This window comes from Bombyx mori, chromosome 19 (assembly GCF_030269925.1).
Source record: "Bombyx mori chromosome 19, ASM3026992v2".
Lineage (NCBI taxonomy): Eukaryota > Metazoa > Arthropoda > Insecta > Lepidoptera > Bombycidae > Bombyx > Bombyx mori.
The window spans coordinates 3,239,420-3,257,519 of NC_085125.1; the positions used below are offsets into that span (position 1 = coordinate 3,239,420).

At 40.8% G+C, this 18,100-nt stretch overlaps 2 protein-coding genes across 8 annotated transcripts in view; one reads left to right on the forward strand and one right to left on the reverse strand.

Moving 5' to 3' along the window:
* LOC101740948 (5-formyltetrahydrofolate cyclo-ligase) overlaps nucleotides 1-9,779 on the forward strand; it is a 28,504-nt gene extending 18,725 nt beyond the window's left edge. For 2 of the 6 annotated variants that reach the window (XM_062673920.1, XM_062673922.1), the window contains exons 2-5: nucleotides 2,845-3,129; nucleotides 6,525-6,777; nucleotides 8,117-8,244; nucleotides 9,470-9,779. In XM_062673920.1, the coding sequence (XP_062529904.1) occupies nucleotides 3,013-3,129; nucleotides 6,525-6,777; nucleotides 8,117-8,244; nucleotides 9,470-9,562 (591 nt within the window). In that variant the 5' untranslated portion in view covers nucleotides 2,845-3,012 and the 3' untranslated portion in view covers nucleotides 9,563-9,779. Of the gene's footprint in view, nucleotides 1-1,465; nucleotides 1,657-2,844; nucleotides 3,130-6,524; nucleotides 6,778-8,116; nucleotides 8,878-9,288 lie in introns of those variants that run through there. The other 4 variants (XM_004932715.5, XR_009975646.1, XM_038017586.2 and 1 more) reach the window with 4 other exon arrangements.
* A 1,585-nt stretch (nucleotides 9,780-11,364) lies between these two features.
* LOC101738462 (uncharacterized) overlaps nucleotides 11,365-18,100 on the reverse strand; it is a 53,649-nt gene continuing 46,913 nt past the window's right edge. For both annotated transcript variants that reach the window (XM_038017778.2, XM_038017779.2), the window contains exon 6: nucleotides 11,365-14,302. In XM_038017778.2, coding sequence (XP_037873706.1) covers nucleotides 14,105-14,302 — 198 coding nt within the window. In that variant the 3' untranslated portion in view covers nucleotides 11,365-14,104. The remainder of the gene's footprint in view (nucleotides 14,303-18,100) is intronic.

Genomic DNA, 18,100 nt, shown 5'->3' on the forward strand with positions numbered 1-18,100 from the left:
AACTGCTATACAGAATTTCCGCAACACTTTCAAATCGAGCTTCATACTGAGCGGAGCGTGAGGTTTGTCTCATGTGGCTCATTATGGTATCAAAGAGTAATTACTGTACGGTAAACTACGGTAATTACTGATAACTTCCTACCACCCTGCCTCTAATGTGAAACATTAATGCGTTTCGTCTGAAGATGGTCAGGCAATCCAATTGAGACTTCGATCTGACGTGTCACGGTGGGTGACGTCATACACGTACATGTCAACGGACTCAGGTTTAAACACTCCATAAAAACATAAAATCGCTCCACATAATCTTGTGATACGACAACCCTATTCCGCCGCCAGTCATTTGTAGATTTATAATTTATTCATTGGACTGAAATGAATCCGACGAGTTTAGAATCATAAAAACACGTGCCTAAATAAATTAGAAACACGAAAAAAAACGCTTGCTTCAGCATGTTTTATTTATTTATTATAATTTCGTGCTGAAATAAGGTGCGTTTACGACGTTTTTAGAAGAACGGAACTGACTTAGATTAAATTTTGCACAAGATTAGTTTAAAACGCGAAAGTATGTGTTCATATACTTTTTATCACGGTATACCTGGAATACTTAGTCCCTTGGCGACCGGCGAATAGGTAGGGAAAAATCACGGTAAATAATATGACCCAGACCGAGTATATCTGCTATAATAAACAAGAAATCGTAGTTTATGGACCAGAGAGTGGCAATGGAACTCTTTATGCTGGAGTAATGGTGTTTTTGACAAACTGTTACGAATTAAACAGTGCAGGTGTTACGAAATATACAGAGATGGTCAGAGTAGATATATTAGGCGAACGGTTTTCTTTTCCAAAGTCTGTTGTACCACCAGTAGGGCATCTTGTGAGCAGTTTTTTTATGTTTGAGAGATTACTGGTGACCCGAAGGCCTTTCCAGTTTTACTAGGGCGAGCAAGGGCTCAGCCAGGACGGGTGGGATTCAATAACAGTTACCCGAGCGACTCCAAAGGAGACCTAACAAACAACTCAAGAGTAGCTGCTTCGCGAATGAATCTACTACCGGATGGTATTGTGAGCCACCTATTGTACCACTTAACGAAAGGTGGGTTGTGAGCTCGTCGACCTATCTAAACTATAAAAAGAATGACATTTTTTTACAGAAAACTGAAATCTTCAGAACCCAAATTCGAACGTTTCACAGCTAAAATTATTTAAGATAGATGTTGCACAAAATGGTCTTAAGGACAAATACCGCAGTGAAATTTCACGCATGCTCCGTAAAATAACAACTTATTAATAAACAACTTTAATAAATTACCTATGAACAATGAACATAGCTATGCTTGATAACAAACCTCATTTAGCAAAACAAGATGGCGGCAGTAGTCGCAAGCAATCTTCGATCAACAACTATTGTTGATCGAAGCAAGCAATCCATGAAACCTTTTTCAAATAGTTCTTATTCAAACTAAAAGATGGCGCTCGCAACACAAAACGCACATGTAAAGACAAGTAAATTATGTTTGTTTTGGTTATGTCGGGGTCATGTTCCGTATCAACACGATTTGATAATAAAACGATTCTCATGATTTTGACTTGTGAATGTTCAGTATCAGTTTGGAGTCGACATAAAGTGGCTTTCTTCGTGTTATCTTGGTACGTGTTTTACGTAGATATGATTGGAAATATTAACTCACTTACAATTATTCAATTTGTTTTGATTAAACAAAAGTGTGTTATAAAATCAACTTTATTCCTTGTTTTAAATTAACAGTATCAACGATTTTAATGAATGTATAATAACAATTGTCTCTAAGTGTAATCTATAAATAGTAAATCAGCCATTTGTTTTTTTATCAAAACATTTTAAAGTTTGGTATTATTTGTAGTCTAGTATGTAGGTACTGAATTTGGGTTAGTACTTTGAGTTCGAATTGTGGTCAGATTAATTACTTTTCTTACGATTTAAACCTACCTAAGACGATGAAAAATTATCATATAAATATTCATGCAATTTTTTCAATGAATTCATATTTAGAAAAGGAAAAGGAGTATAATTTTACTAAAGGTTCGCTGACACCCCATGAGTTAGGTCAGCGGCTCTCAACTACCGTGTCACGACACTTTGGTATTTTACAATCTGCAGAGTGTATGGCGAAATCCAAAAAATCCGAAATTTACTTAATTTATTAACTTAATTTAACGGTTAACTGTAATAAATATACCCCTTTTATTTAGGGCGTATCGTCAGTTTCCTTAGTGCGAGTTTTTTAACGTTCTCCATAGCGTAAAAGTTAACTCAAATTTGTATGGAGTTGGAACAGCGCCCCTAGCGGCAAACGTAGGCAAGCGTTCAGTACTCAAATCATTACACCGAAAGTTAGATAATAGAATGAGAATTTGTTTACTTTAGTTTAGTTATAAGTACTAGGTCAAAGAGGATGGGGTCATATTCCAATCGATGATCAAACACATTCATCTGACTTCATACAAATTATTTCAAGAATATTAAACTATTGACGATACGTTATTTAAGATAATAACATACGACAAAAATGTGTGCGTGTACTAGTGTACACACGTAAGAAGTGAAACTTCTTTATGGCCTTATTTTTCGAAAAATGATCTACATGCAACTTTCTAGAAATTGGTTAAATAAAGTTAAATTAGATAAAGTTTAAACAAAAGGATTTTATTATCATAGACATGAATACAAAAAAGATGGCGCGTAACGGAAAAATGTGACGCGTAACCGAAAAATGTGACGGTAAATTTTTTTCCAACGCCGATAAAGAAGTTTCACTTCAATAATAACGAATGAAATACCACGTAGCAGTGATGCAGCACCAATTTGAAGAATAAGGTGGAGACTCTCTCCAATAGAGTTAAGATTTCAGCCTCATGTTTACAAAAGGTGATCTCCTGATTAATATCTCCAGTGAGCACCAATAATGGTTCATATATTAACTTCTAAGCTGTACTGTTTTTGTTACAGTGCAACTAGGAGGCAGAATGAGTCCAATAAAACCAAATCCTGCCAAAGCCTTGCTACGTAACGAAATTGCCGCTAAAATCGCCGCCTTGACGAATGAAGAGAAAAAAAGACAATCTCAAATTGTTTATGAAAAGGTAAAACGCAAGCGACATAATTATATTATTTTTTTATTTATGGCTGCGATGGGTTGACGAGCTCACGGCCCTCGTGATTTACCGGAGCCCATAGACATCTACAATGTAAATGCCGCTACCCACCTTGAGACATGAGTTCTATGTCTCCGTTTTTACAGTACAACGGCTCCCTTCAAACCGAAACGCATGACTGCTTCACGACAAGACGTCCTACCACCAGTAAAAATTCCCTTTGAGGCCTGCCGGAAGTGTCAACCGTCGTATAGCCGTCGGAAATGCTCAGCCAATTATAGCTGGTTATAGCTGAGGGCTTCATAAAACATCGTCTCCTCATCCTCGTTCTCTGATATCCTCATTACTGAAAGTCGTGCCAAGTTCCAAGACTGTTATCTGATCATTTGCTGCACAATTCGTCTCCACGTGTCTCTATTTTAGGCAGTCTTCAGTGCTTTCAGTATAAGCATACCTGATTCATGTAGGCACAGGACAGGTAGGACCTGGAGCAGGTTTTACTTAACTGATACAGGTTTTTATATGCTACATTTGAGGACTGGCAAATGTTCGTGTCGAGTATAATGTCATCAGTTATTTCAATAAAAATGTAAATTATTCAAATTGTTGCCTCTCTCAAATGTGCACGCTCAGAAATGCTCATTATGAGCATTATTCATAAGCAGCCGCCACGAGGAGGATCTTATCTCACCGGGTAGATCACAGTTTCGTGAGGAGGATTAATAGTTCATATATCGTCTCGTCAAACTTTGAAATAACCTATAACTCGTATGGGAATAAAAAAGAATAATACTTACGGAATTTTGATCGAAATGCTTTGATGATACGGCTTGCAGCGGCTTAGCTCTGCCCCTGACACTGCTGAAGTCCATGAGCAACAGTAACCACTCAACATCTTCGTCGTTTTTAAGTTTTAGGGGTGTATAAAAATGGGGGCGCTGAAAAATTATTGATTTTCAAACGGGAGCGTTAAAAAAAATAAGTTTGATGATCACTGGCCTACACGAACGACATAAAAGAAAAAAAAACTTACCAGATTTAGCCCACCGAGCTTCTCGCCGGATTTTCTCAGTGGGTCGCGTTTCCGATCCGGTGGTAGATTCTGCGAAGCACTGCTCTTGCTAGGGTCAGTGTTAGCACGGTAAGCTCTTCGAGCGCGTCATCGCTAATCGCCTTGTCCAGCACCTGGAAAACGTTGGGCCTGATTTGGCTCCTAACCAATACGGTTTCCGGAGGGGTCGCTCGACCGTGGACGCGGTCTTGCGTGTCCGCCATCTCTCCGATTGTGCGTGCTCCGAGGGGGGCGTGTTGTTGGCTGTGTCGATTGACATCGCCAACGCCTTCAACACGATCCCCTGGAGCACGATCGTGGAATCACTTCGGTTTCACCGCATCCCCAATAGTCTCCACTCCGTGATTTTCCCCGAGAGAAGAGGATGGGGACGAAAAACGGTGTCGTGCGGGGTCCCACAGGGGTCGGTATTGGGACCACTCCTGTGGGACATCGGTTTCGACTGGGTCCTCCGCGGTGCTGGCCTGCGTGGCGTCGACGTGGTGTGCTATGCCGACGACACGTTGGTGACGGCTCGCGGAGCTGACTACAGGACCGCAGCGATCCTTGCAACGGCGGCGGTCTCCACCGTCGTTAGCCGCATTCGGAGACTAGGTCTTGAGGTGGCCCTCCACAAGTCTGAGGCCGTATGCTTTCACCCGGTTCGGAGAGGACCCCCTCCGGGCGCGACGCTCATAGTCGGTGGAGTATCGATCGCTGTCCAGCCGAAGCTCAAATATTTGGGCATCGTGCTGGACAGTCGATGGCGCTTCGACCACCATTTTGGTGAGTTGATTCCGAGGCTACTGGGCATGGCAGGTGCGTTAGTCCGTCTTCTGCCCAACGTTGGTGGTTGCAGCGTCGGTGTCCGACGCCTGTACCTGGGGGTCGTGCGCAGTATGGCCTTGTATGGCGCTCCCGTGTGGTCGCCCACACTCTCCGCACGCAATGCGGCGCTGCTGCTCCGAGCTCAGCGGGCGCTCGCGGTGAGGGTCATCAGGGGGTACCGTACGATCTCCCGAGAGGTCGCCTGCGCCCTCGCTGGTTCCCTTCCTTGGGATCTCGAGGCCGAGGTATTGGCTACGGTATACCGGCGCAGGACACAGTCCCTGGGTCGGGGACGGACACCCGGCCTGTCGGCTGTCAGTCGGTGGAGGCGTGCTGCGCGTCATCTGGCGTACGCTAAATGGAGGGAGCGGTTGCTGGAGGAACTTCATCAAACCTCAGCCACCCGCCGGCGCACTCTCGAGGCCCTGGTGCCCGTGCTGGAGACATGGTCAGATCGGCGACACGGCGTGCTCTCCTTCCGCCTTACGCAGGTCCTCTCGGGGCATGGCTGCTTCGGGAGGTACCTGTGGAGGGTTTGCAGGAGAGAGCCACATCCGGGTTGTCACCAGTGCGGGCATCCGGATGATGACGCTCAGCACGCACTCGAAGCGTGCCCGCGTTGGGAGCACCCGTGGCGAGATCTCATCGCGGTGCTGGGGAGGGACCTCTCCTTGCGGGCTGTCATTGCCCGCATGCTAGAGGACGAGAGTTCGTGGGAGGCCATGGCCAGATTTTGCGACCTGGTCATGGCGTTCCGCGAGGCTGAGGAGCGCGAAAGGGAGTGGAATCCCTCTTCGGCTCCTCAGCGAAGAAGGCGGGGTGGGCGACGCGGGCACGATGCTCCCGTTAATCTCCCGTAGGGACTGTTGGGTACTGGGTGCGGGGGCGCCCGGTGCTCTGCTGTCGGTTCCGTGGTGAGGCGGCGCAAGGTGGCTCCTATGCGCCACTCACGGTGTCTCCTGAGACGACGTCCTGCGGGATCTTCCCGGGGATTGGATCCCGTCCTATTGTCAGGATGGGTACCGGCGACGGCGAGCCTGCGGCGCGCATTGTGCGGTACCGTAGGTGTCGTGGAGTCGGAGTGGTGGAGCTCGATGGGGTTTAGTCGGTAGTCGGTTTTGCGGGGCGGGTCCTGCGTGGTAGACGCCGCGCAGCGCCTCGCGCGCCTTTTTCAAGGCGTAGTCTCCCGGTAGGAATTGGAAGAAGAGGAGGACTTTGGTCTTCCTCTTCTCCCTCTTCTTCTCTGGAGGCGCCGGAGTCCGACATAACCCGGTCTATTACCCCTCTCGACCGGGTATCCGTAAATGGATTCCCCAGCGTTAAAAAAAAAAAAAAATAAAAAAAAAAAGGGTCAGTGTTAGCATCACTCCGGTTCGAGCCCCTTGAGCTCACCTAAGCTAAAGTTACGATGAAATAGCCTCTCAACGTTATCAGCTTAGGTAGGAAAAAAAAAACATATTCAGGCCACAAGTCTTTTGCGAACCACAATAACCCACTGTTTCAGGTTATCAACCACTCATGGTACAAATCATCAAGTCGTATTGCTCTCTACATGAGCACCGAAAATGAGATAGACACTGCTCCTCTAATCAAACACATCCAAGCCAGAGGGGCTGCGGCCTTCGTGCCACAGTACGCCGGAGGGCGCATGAGGATGTTACACTTGGAGACCGGTGATGAGCAGACCATGCCAAAAACTAAACACGGGATATCTCAGCATGGGAAAGACCAAGCCAGGGACGATGCTCTAGAAACAGGTATTTTTATTTATAAATTTTTATTGCTTAGGTGAGTGGACGAGCTCACGACCTACCTGGTTTTAAGGGGTTACCCGAGCCCATAGACATATACAACGTAAATGCCGCCACCTACCTTGAGATAAAAATTCTAAGGTCTCAGTATAGTTACAGCGGCTGCCCCGCCCTTCAAACCGGAACGCATTACTGCTACACGGCAGAAATGGGCAGGGTGGTGGCAGCTACCCGTGCGGACTCACAAGACGTCCTACCACCAATAGAGAGTCTGATTATTTTCTTAATTTTAAGCCATTTGGATGCGCAATCACTACGGTGTTTTAACAAGTGAAAATTACGTCTGTGTATATCTTGTTTAGATTTAACCTCAATGTTGATTCATAAACATCTGTAATTTGGTTTACGTCGCTTGAACTAGAACTAAGATCCTTTTGAATAATTTATATTCGTTAAGCACGCTCCGGATCACAAAGACATTCGTTTTAACAAACTGTGAAATTTCACTTTTCGTGTAGGTAATTTTCAGCCATTTTTTTCGTTAATTTGCGTACATTATATAACAAAGATATATAGAAAATTTACATGACCCTTATCTCTACTCATATTGTTAACTAGAGACCCGCCCTCGCTTCGCTTCGGAAACATTAAATTTAATTATTGATAGCTGAGTCCCGCGGCTATTGTCGTACCACGGGTGACGCCGCGGAGCGAAGCTAGTCTAAAAAAGTAGCCTAAATTACTCCTATTACTTAGCAGTGAAAGTCTCGTCATAATCGGTCCAGCCGTTCCAGATATTAGCCGGAACAAACGGACAGACAGACAGATAGACAGACAAAAATTGTAAAAAATGTTATTTTGGTGTATGTACCGTAAATATTCATATGCATGTAGTAAAAACCGGTTATTTTAATACTACAAACAGACACTCTTATTTTATTTATATGTATAGATAGCGGAGTCCCGCGATGTTACCCACGGTTATTGTCGTACCGCGGGTGACGCCGCGGGGCGAAGCTAGTCTAAAGAAAGTAGCCTAAGATACTCCTTATATCATTAGCTACCTATCAGTGAAAGTCTCGTCAAAATCGTTCCAGCCGGCAAACAGACAGACAGACACACAAAAAAAAATTGGTATATGTACTGTGGCATACATACTTACGCATTTAGTAAAAAGTGGTTATTTTATTATTACAAACAGACCCTCCAATTTTTATTTATTTGTATACTTTACATGCAGAAGGAAGCTTACGATAGTCTTAACAATATTCTTATTTGCGTACGACTACACTATGAATCATCCCAATACGCTACGTGGTATTTAATACCTCGTTTCTGGAATCAGGTGGATTAGATCTGATCATAGCTCCAGGGGTGGCGTTTTCTCGTTCCGGAGACAGGCTGGGACACGGAGGTGGATACTACGACAAGTTCATCACTAATTTGAGGCTCAATCCAGAAACAGCTCCGAAGGTAAACTGGAAATTGTCTTTCTCAAGTGACACATTCTCAATGCGTCTCACAGTTTTTATGAGCAGTTGCGGTCTGCTCTACAATTTTAGATGAGAAAAAAAGGTATAATATTTTATTTTTGAATACGCTTTGATTAGCTTCAGACGTATGTATGTTAGTTTGTTACGGAATATTTGAACATGATTTTGACCCCCTTCAAAACGTCGGATTAACTCGAAATTTGGTATACTTATTAAGGACCGGTGACAATTCAATATTTAAAAAAATAAATTGTAAATTATATTGAAAAAATTGAAATTCAAATAAAAAATGAAAAATAAATAATAGTTTAAATAAACTAACAAAAAATGGGGTGCCTTTCAGGATATTATCAAAATAACCCTTCTACTCACATCTGTTCATAAAATATTTAGAACTACTGATACCATGCACCCCACGTTTTATTTACAATAAAAACATTTTTTCTTACACTATTTTTAATTCAAATTTATTAAAATTTATTTTCTATTTTTTAGTTGGTTTTTCTATAAAAGCGTGTTTTGTTAGTTTTTTTAAACTATTATTTTTATGTATACCCTATCTTTGTCTCTCGTTATGTAGTAATATCTATACTAGTTCATTAGATCTTCACTAGTGGCAGGCTATATTGAAACCGATTTCACGGTTTAATTTTCTATTAATCTTAACGTTTAAAACTGTCAGCTCTCTCTGTGCACAAAGAAAACTCATTAGCAATAATCATCTATACAGACTGACACAGCCCACTGAGTTTCTCGCCGGATCTTCTCAGTGGGTCGCTGGTATATGAAGTCGGTGGTATATGAAGCTTTCTAAGAGATGTTTGATAAACAAACAAACAGACCGACAGCAATGTCTTCCCTTTTTTTTATTGTTACCTATGCTGATAGCCTTGAGAGGCTATTTCAGCTTCGTCTTGACCTGTAGGTGAGCTCACGGGGCTCAAACCGGAGAGTTGTTAACACTGGCCCTAGCAAGAGCAGTGTTTCACAGAATCTACCACCGGATCGGAAACGCACTGAGAAGATCCGGCGGGAAACTTAGTGGGCTATGTCTATGGCTTAAATTAGGGTAGCAACTAGGTACGTAGGCAAGTACATTTTAGTTGAAAAGTCTGATTATTAATATAATAGACAAAACGACCTCGCCCTACCTATTAGTCATAGGTAAATCTGTTTTTCTAATGCCCTAATTACTTTCAATTTAGATAGTTGCAGTGGCTTTTAACTGTCAAGTTGTCGACGAGGTGCCGACTAACGAACAAGACCAGAAAGTGGACGAGGTTATATTCGCTGAATAAATACTGTAGCTATACAGAAACATGAAGAAATCGCACCCAAAGAATGTTCGGAGTGCCAACGATTCTTTGTACGATAATCTTTAAAAAATATATTGTAAATTTCGCTGTGTTTTTTTCGTATATTTTTTTAGAAAAATGTGTTACGTTTCCCCGTTATACTATCAACATCTTGCATCGGTATCAGCTGAATTGAAATAAAAACCGCTTAATTTACAAACACTCATCTTATTTAAGCACTGTAATTTTCCTATATAACTCTCTATATACTCTTGACATAATAATATAATGGCGCCATCCTATACTTAAGTATTTTTGATATCATTTTTTCTCACATATCCGAAGTTTATTGCATCTTCATCACGGAATAAACCACTAGATAGATTTACTTAATAAAAAAAACTATGTTTTTACACTTGGTCCATAAAAAAAATAACATGACATCTACATTTAATGTAATATTTTAAAGTTTTAATATTTTTATGCTAATACTCAATAGATGGCGTTACTAGTTCTACAAATCGACATGACTTAATATAAAAATGTCAATCAGTCAATACTAAATTCACAATGACCCCGGCTAGTAAAAACATATTATACAGTTATAATATACACATACATGGAATTAGACTTAATGACGATGTGTGGAAGAGGAATCTAACTACTTCCACACTTCTTTACCGCAGCAATTCCATTGTTGCCCTTTAAACTTCATGATCTACCTGGCATGCATTGTATACTCTTAACAGCACATGTACTTAATCATGAAATATTAAACTTATTTCTTGTGTTTCCCATTAAGGGCAGCAAATCCTTAGAACCTTTAGAAAATCGTTTTTTTTTTATTGCCCTTGTAGGCAGACGAGCATACGGCCCACCTGATGGTGACTGGTTACCGTCGCCCATGGACTTCAGCAATGCCAGGGGCAGAGCCAAGCCCCTGCCTACCGTTTAATACTCTCCACTAGCCTCGTTTGAAGAAGGACATGTCATAGCGCTCGGAAAACACCGTGGAGGGGAGCTCATTCCATAGCCGGATGGTACGTGGCGAAAAAGACTTCTGAAAACGCACTGTGGATGACGCAGTGGCTCCAGGTAGTATGGATGAACTCTACTCCGGTGGCTATATACTTATCTCAATACTACAATATATAAAGAAGATACTGCTAAAAGGAGAAATCGAAAAATCAAATATTCACTGAGCTGTAGTTCATGATAGAGATCGCCGAAACCACATCAAGCTGCGACAATTGGAGCAATGGTTATGTACAGACGAGTTTGTTTCCATACCGCAGATGCATGGATGGATAAATCTTAAGCACGTCGACTAGGTAATCCAGGGTAACTTTCTCTTTGTTCTCAATGAGGCTTTCGATTGATTCTCATCGTTCTCGTCGAACCCGTTGCTTGCGACGAAGGGCTCGACGAGCGAATTAACCCAATGAACACAGCCCACTGAGTTTCTCGCCGGATCTTCTCAACGGGTCGCGTTTCCGATCCGGTGGTAGATTCTGCAAAGCACGGCTCTTGCTAGGGTTCGTGTTAGCAACATTGTCAGGTTTGAGCCCCGTGAGCTCACCTACTAGTTAAGGTTAAGCTGATATGGTCTCTCTAGACCATCAGCTTAAGTAGAAAAAAAAGACATAAGAATATTTTTTTCTCTACCTATTCGCTGGTGACAAGAAGCTATTCTAGCTACACACCGAATTGGTTTCGACCCGCCTGGATTCACAGCATCACCAGTTTTACATTGTATTCGTGCATACTTTGTCGACGGTAAAAAATAAGTATATGAACAAAAAAAAACACGCACAAACAATATTTATTTTTAATAAATTTCATTCTAAATACAAAACAGCACTTTGTGCACCAAAAAAGTAATTAGATATTTTACAAATTATCACAAGACAAAACTATTTAGATTACCAATTTTATATACAATTCTCGAACTTCAATCAAAATATTATAATTATAACCATCTTGACCTACGAAAAACACCTCCTGTGTTATATATATAATACATGAACAATGTGACCACACTTCCTGATTTGGGCGGGACATTCCCACATTCGGGCATTCTGTCCCCAGTTAGGGCGACGTAATTCCGCCTTTTGCAAACAGACTAAACGAAAAATTTATTTTTCAATTCAACTTAGAGCTAGAATAGTTTAAATGGGCTAATTTAACAAGAGGTACAGACTATTACAGGGTACCATTTTGTGTTTAGTGCTTTGATTATTTTGTGTTATTCTATCTTCTATATGAAAATACTTGTAAAACACTAAATACTTTTGTAATATATAATTCCGCTTTGACAAAAAAAAAATGGTCACGTTATACATATATCTAAATAGTGACAATATCATGTCACTTAACTGCTTCATGGTGCAGATTTTAGTTAATAAATTAACAAGGCCAAATTGTTTGGTCCCATATTAGGAGTCCCAGTAGTTTGGGAACTAGAGACTGATGTACATGTACATATCCACATATCGATGGGTGAAAAGCTGTTTGGCTTAAACGACTTTTCGATTAATACGCGACATTTATCTTTGCAATTAAAGGTTCGTTTTATTGGGTACTAGCTGACCCGGCAGGCTTCGTAGTGCCTCAATCGATAAATAAAAGACCTAAACTTTTGTATAAAATAAACTTAAAACAAACAAAAGGAATGCGTCCGACGTGGGACATATCAACGAGAAAACAAAATTATTATTTTTATTTAATTCCGAGCATTTTCATATTTATCTACCTTTTAAACCTTCTCTGGACTTCCACAAATAATTCAAGACCAAAATTAGCCAAATCGGTCCAGCCGTTCTCGAGTTGTAGCGAGACTAACGAACAGCACTTCATTTTGATATATAGAGATTAGTATCAATAATTCGATATTTTTAATTAAACTTAATTAAGTTTATCTCGTTCAAGAAGTTGAAGAAGTTGAAGTTGTTATGATATTTTTTTACAAATAAATATTAAACCTTAAACGGCTTCCCTGTTAAGTTGCAAAAATGTCGCTTCAACCAAATAGCCTGTCACTCCTTGAAAATAGCCTGTCACTCCTTGAATTACTGGTGGTAGGACCTCTTGTGAGTCCGCACGGGTAGGTACCACCGCCCCGCCTATTTCTGCCGTGAAGCAGCAATGCGTTTCGGTTTTAAGGGTGGGGCAGCCGTTGTAACTATACTGAGACCTTAGAACTTATATCTCAAGGTGAGTGGCGCATTTACGTTGTACATGTCTATGGGCTCCAGTAATCACTTAACACCAGGTGGGCTGTGAGCTCGTCCACATATCTAGGCAATAAAAAAAAAAAATATTATTTAGATTTTAATTAGATATATGAAATATTTCTTAGCATTCTTCCTACTTATTTAAAATTTGTCTTATTATTTTGTTTAAATTAATAAACTGAATCATTTTATGGCTTTGTCACTCCGAAAATTCACGCAAAATAATGAATTTGTTTTTAAAGTGTCGTATTTAAAGATGGCTGTCTTTCAGAATTAATTTTATTTTTTTATAGCTTAGATGGGTGGACGAGCTCACAGCCCACCTGGTGCTAAGTGATTACTGGAGCCCATAGATATCTACAACGTAAATGCGCCACTCACCTTGAGATATAAGTTCTAAGGTCTCAAGTATAGTTACAACGGCTGCCTCACCCTTCAAACCGAAGGCAGAAAGAGGCATAGATTTTTTGGATAGAAACAATCTTTGGAACTGTGAGCTTAGTGCGAGTGTTTTAACTTCTCGTTCAATGATGACTGAAGAATCAACATGCCACATGGCGGTAGTCTGGTGAGCCAGGTCTAAATATTTTATTTTATTTGTTTTCTGCCTTCACGAGGTTCTCGTCATGAAGAATGGTGATATCTTCCAACAATGCTGGACGCGCAGACCGATCTATTATCACAATATCAGGCTTATTGGCAACAATATACCTATCCGTGATAATAGATCGGTCCCAGTAGATCGTAATATGACAATTTTCAAGAACTGGTTGAGGTTGGTATTGGTAATAAGATACAGCAGAATCAAGAAAACCATATTTCAGAGCAAGTTGTTGATGGATAATTCTAGCCACTTGGTTATGTCTATGCAAGTACTCGCCGTTATTATTAATATTATTATTGTTTTAATCACTGCCTCGCCTGGGAAGACGGCAGGACATACTCCGCGAGGTGGGCAACAATCGGCCGGAGCGTTAGGGACTATTGGGAGAGAAACCGGCGAACTATACGGGCATTGTCCAGCAAGACTGCTTCTTGCATCTGGGCCACCACCGACTTTTTGTTGAGACCAAGCCTCTCGAGATGGTATTATTATTATAATTATAATTCAGCCGTTGAGGCCGGAAAGTTCTTGAGTGGCGACCGCGTACCGGAAGACGTAGCGTGGGCAGGTCTCCCACAAGACGGACCGACGATCTATTAAGGTTCGCGGGGATCCGATGGATGCAAGCAGCACAAGACCTATCTTTGTGGTTTGGGGGACATCTATATCCAACAGTGAACGTCTATGGGCTGATAGAAATTCTGCAAGTCATCGCAGGACGGCTCCGAAGACCCTCTGTCCTCGCGACATGATAAGCTCCACGGCTCCCACCGACGCCAGTAGCAGCAGTAACGCCAGCACCGCCAGGGCTACTCGACACCGTCTGCGGCGACGCTCGCCCCGGGCCAGACGACGTGATAAGGCCTGACTCTTTGGACCGTCCAGCGTGAACAACGCACTGGCTGCCTGAAAAAACATTTTTTCTTAATTATTTCATTGAACATACTTTTATTGTTCCAAATGTGAACATGACTTTTTTTACTGGTGGTAGGACCTCTTGTGAGTCCGTACGGGTGGGTACCACCACCCTGCCTATTTCTGCCGTGGAGCAGTAATACGTTTCGGCTTGAAGGGTGGGGCAGCCGTTGTAACTATACTGAGACCTTTGAACTTATATCTCAAGGTGGGTGGCACATTTACGTTGTAGATGTCTATGGGCTCCAGTAACCACTTAACACCAGGTGGGCTGTGAGCTCGTCCACCCAAATAACCAATAAAAAATAAAATAAAATAATGACATATTTGTTTAATATTTTCATCATTATAAAACAGTGGTTATTTTTTAATTATAGTTTATTAATATTAACGCAATATCACATTATTTATTCGTCTAACATTAAATAGTGTATGTTGGCGAACTTAATGCCTAAGAGATTCTCATTCAAGGGTGATGTAGAGCATTAGTTTATTATAAAATACATATTCAAAACACAAACACAACGTTTATACGTAACATATGCTGTTTACTAGTGGCAGGATGTCTTGTGAGTCCGCACGGGTAGGTACCACCACCCTGCCTATTTCTGCCGTGAAGCAGTAATGCGTTTCGGTTTGAAGGGAGGGGCAGCCGTTATAACTACAGTCAAACCTGGATAAGCAAGAGTTCAAGGGAGCACTATCTCATTCTCGCTTATAGAGGTTTCTCACTAACCCGAGTTTCTCACTAATGCACCCTCTGAATTTCATTTTGCGATTTTCCGGATTCAAACGAATTCACTATTTTAAGTTCATCACTTAATGACAGTACTTTAATTTTCCGTTTTGACATGATGCAGAACAGAACTTTCCTCCGCAATTAATTAACGATAAACTGAGTAAGTACGACGAACAGGACGGTACACAGGCACACGTGTCCATTCGAAAAGAATGCGATAAAATAACAACGTTATTTAGTTCCATTAAATAGAATAGTTTAAATATTGACGAGAAAATAATACAAATACAATGGTAGGAAGTTCCACGAAAGTTAAGAATGAGTCATAAAATAGCAGATGTTAAATTTGTAATTTGTTTTGTAATTTGTTCCTCCTAAATAATATAAATAAATAAAGTTCGACTGTCGCTTATAGAGGTATAGATACGTAGAGTCTCACTTACGGAGGTCCATGAGGGAAAAACGACTCTCGCTTACAGAGGTTTCTGTTTCTCGCTAATAGAGGTTTTGGGAGCTTAAAATGACGGGTCCTGGCTATTACTCTCACTTATAGAGTTTTCTCACTTACCCAGGTTTGACTGTATATTGAGACTTAGAACTTATGTCTCAAGGTGGGTGACGGCATTTACGTTGTAGATGTCTATGAGATCTGTTGACTACTTAACAATAAAAAGCTTAAAATTTATAAACTGGACCAGACCTTATGTCTCTGAAATCCAGAATTAGTTTACGAATAAATCGACAATGCAGTTTTAAATGTTCGTGTAGTATATACATAATAATATTCAACATACGACCAATATAATTAATAACTCATATCCTTTTGCCAACAAAATAACATGAGAGACAATTTGCATTTATTTAATTTTATTTTGTCATTGCGCAAAGGACATCCGTTAACACAATACCTTATTAAGAAAAAACAAATTAAAATAATAATAAAAACGTACGGATATTGCACATTTTTAATTGTATTTTACAACTATATATTATAATGTCATTTATATTTTGCAATACCTTAAACATACAAGGTTGGGAAAGCAATAGGAAACCAATAACTGTTATTTTTCTAAATTCCCTCTCAAACTACCAAAAATACGTGTAAACTTTTTGACGCGTTATGTCATTTGTGGCCAATAAAACGTGACAAGGGAATCGTAAATCATGCTAAAACCATTAACCACATATGCATGACGTGCTTTTAATAGCTTGTCATCTAATATTTATGTTTGTTTGTATGTCCCAGAATCTTTGAACGTTATTTTCATGGACTTCAAAACGTTCAATTAACTTGAAAATTTGCACTAGCATGAAATATTAAATTTCCTCACTTTTGCTAGTATCGTCGGGGTTATGCTAGCTTCAACGAACATATTTTTTTTATTTTTTTTTATTGCTTAGGTAGGTGGATGAGCTCACAGCCCACCTGGTGTTAAGTGGTTACTGGGGCCCATAGACATCTACAACGTAAATGCGCCACCCATCTTGAGACATAAGTTCTAAGGTCTCAATGTAGTTACAACGGCTGCCCCACCCTTCAAACCATAACGTATTACTGCTTCACGGCAGAAATAGGCAGGGCGGTGGTACCTACATATGCGGGCTCACAAGAGGTCCTGCCACCAGTGTAGGCGAACTCACAGGACTCAACCTTAGAGACTGCGAACGTCTTCCTTGGCAAGAGCCCATTTCTTTGCCTATTCGCTGGTAGTCTAAGCGATTAAGGGGCTCAACCTGAGAGAATGGCTAACACTAGCCTCAGCTGGGAAAATGCTTCGCTGAATCTACGGCGGGATCGGAATCGCGATTTAAAATGGCATTGCGAGCCAAAGGTTTTCCCTCTACTAGATTGACTGTATTTTATTTTTTAGATGCAAAACTGTCTCACGACCTATCATAATGGTAAATGATTACAAGAGCACACAGAGATGAATATTAATATCGCCATCCACTATGAGACATAAATTCCCAGTAGAATTGTAATTCGTCTTTGTAATCTTCGCTAGTGTGTCAAGTGTCAAAGCGATAGGAAGAGAACAGGGAAAATACGTTCGCTATGGACGTATAACATAGTCCGTGCTTCTTCTTTTTATTATTGAAGTGAAACTTCTAATGCAACTTCCAACAAAGTTGCGTTAAATGTTTAACACTACCATGGAATAGAAAGAGACAGCGAGAGTGAATGCGTGGCACTCGAGCGTATGCGCGTAATAAAGCTGTTACAGGCCAGCGCGAGCGTTAGCATCGAGTAGCATCCAATACTTTAATGAAGTATTTAAAAAAATAAAAAATATTCTTCTATCTATAACTTAAAATATATATAATATAAATGTTGAAGATGTCGCATCTCTTATACACAGCATTCCCTATTACAAGAGCAATCTGATTTAAGGATGAAAAATGAGGAAAACCATAACACTACACATCAGAAAAGAAGTTTCACTTCATTCACGTGCACAAAGTTGCACGTGCGCAGTTTTTTATTATTATTATTATTCGATTATTCGTGGATTATTCGTGTATCCAGTCGAATGCTCCCATTGCTAACTATACATTATGTAGCGTCCACGGAAAGGCTAATCGATATTGCTCGCCAATTCCAAAACAATACGTAACATCATAACTGAACAAACGTTATGTAGTTAATATTTATAATAACTCGGCGCGGTAACGATCGAACGAATCTCATTTATCAATTTACAAAACACACCGGCCGTTGTTGAGAAACATACGCGTCTCAAACATTACGTGTTTGAAAACGTCAAGCCAAAATATTATTTAATTCTAACGATCAAAAGGAATTTTTAGAACATCGTTCAAGAGATTCTTCTAGAAATTTTAACATCGTTAAATTTATAAACTACTAACAAATAACTGACTCGGTGGTGCAGTGGTTGGCGCACCCGACTATTGCCCCAAAGGTCGCGGGTTCGATTCGCGTATCGAGAAAACATTCGTGTGGTGAGCTAGTTTGTCTGTAGTCTGGATGTTTATGAGTTCAAGTTTTACAGTACAACGGCTGCCCCACCCTTCGAACCGATATACATTAC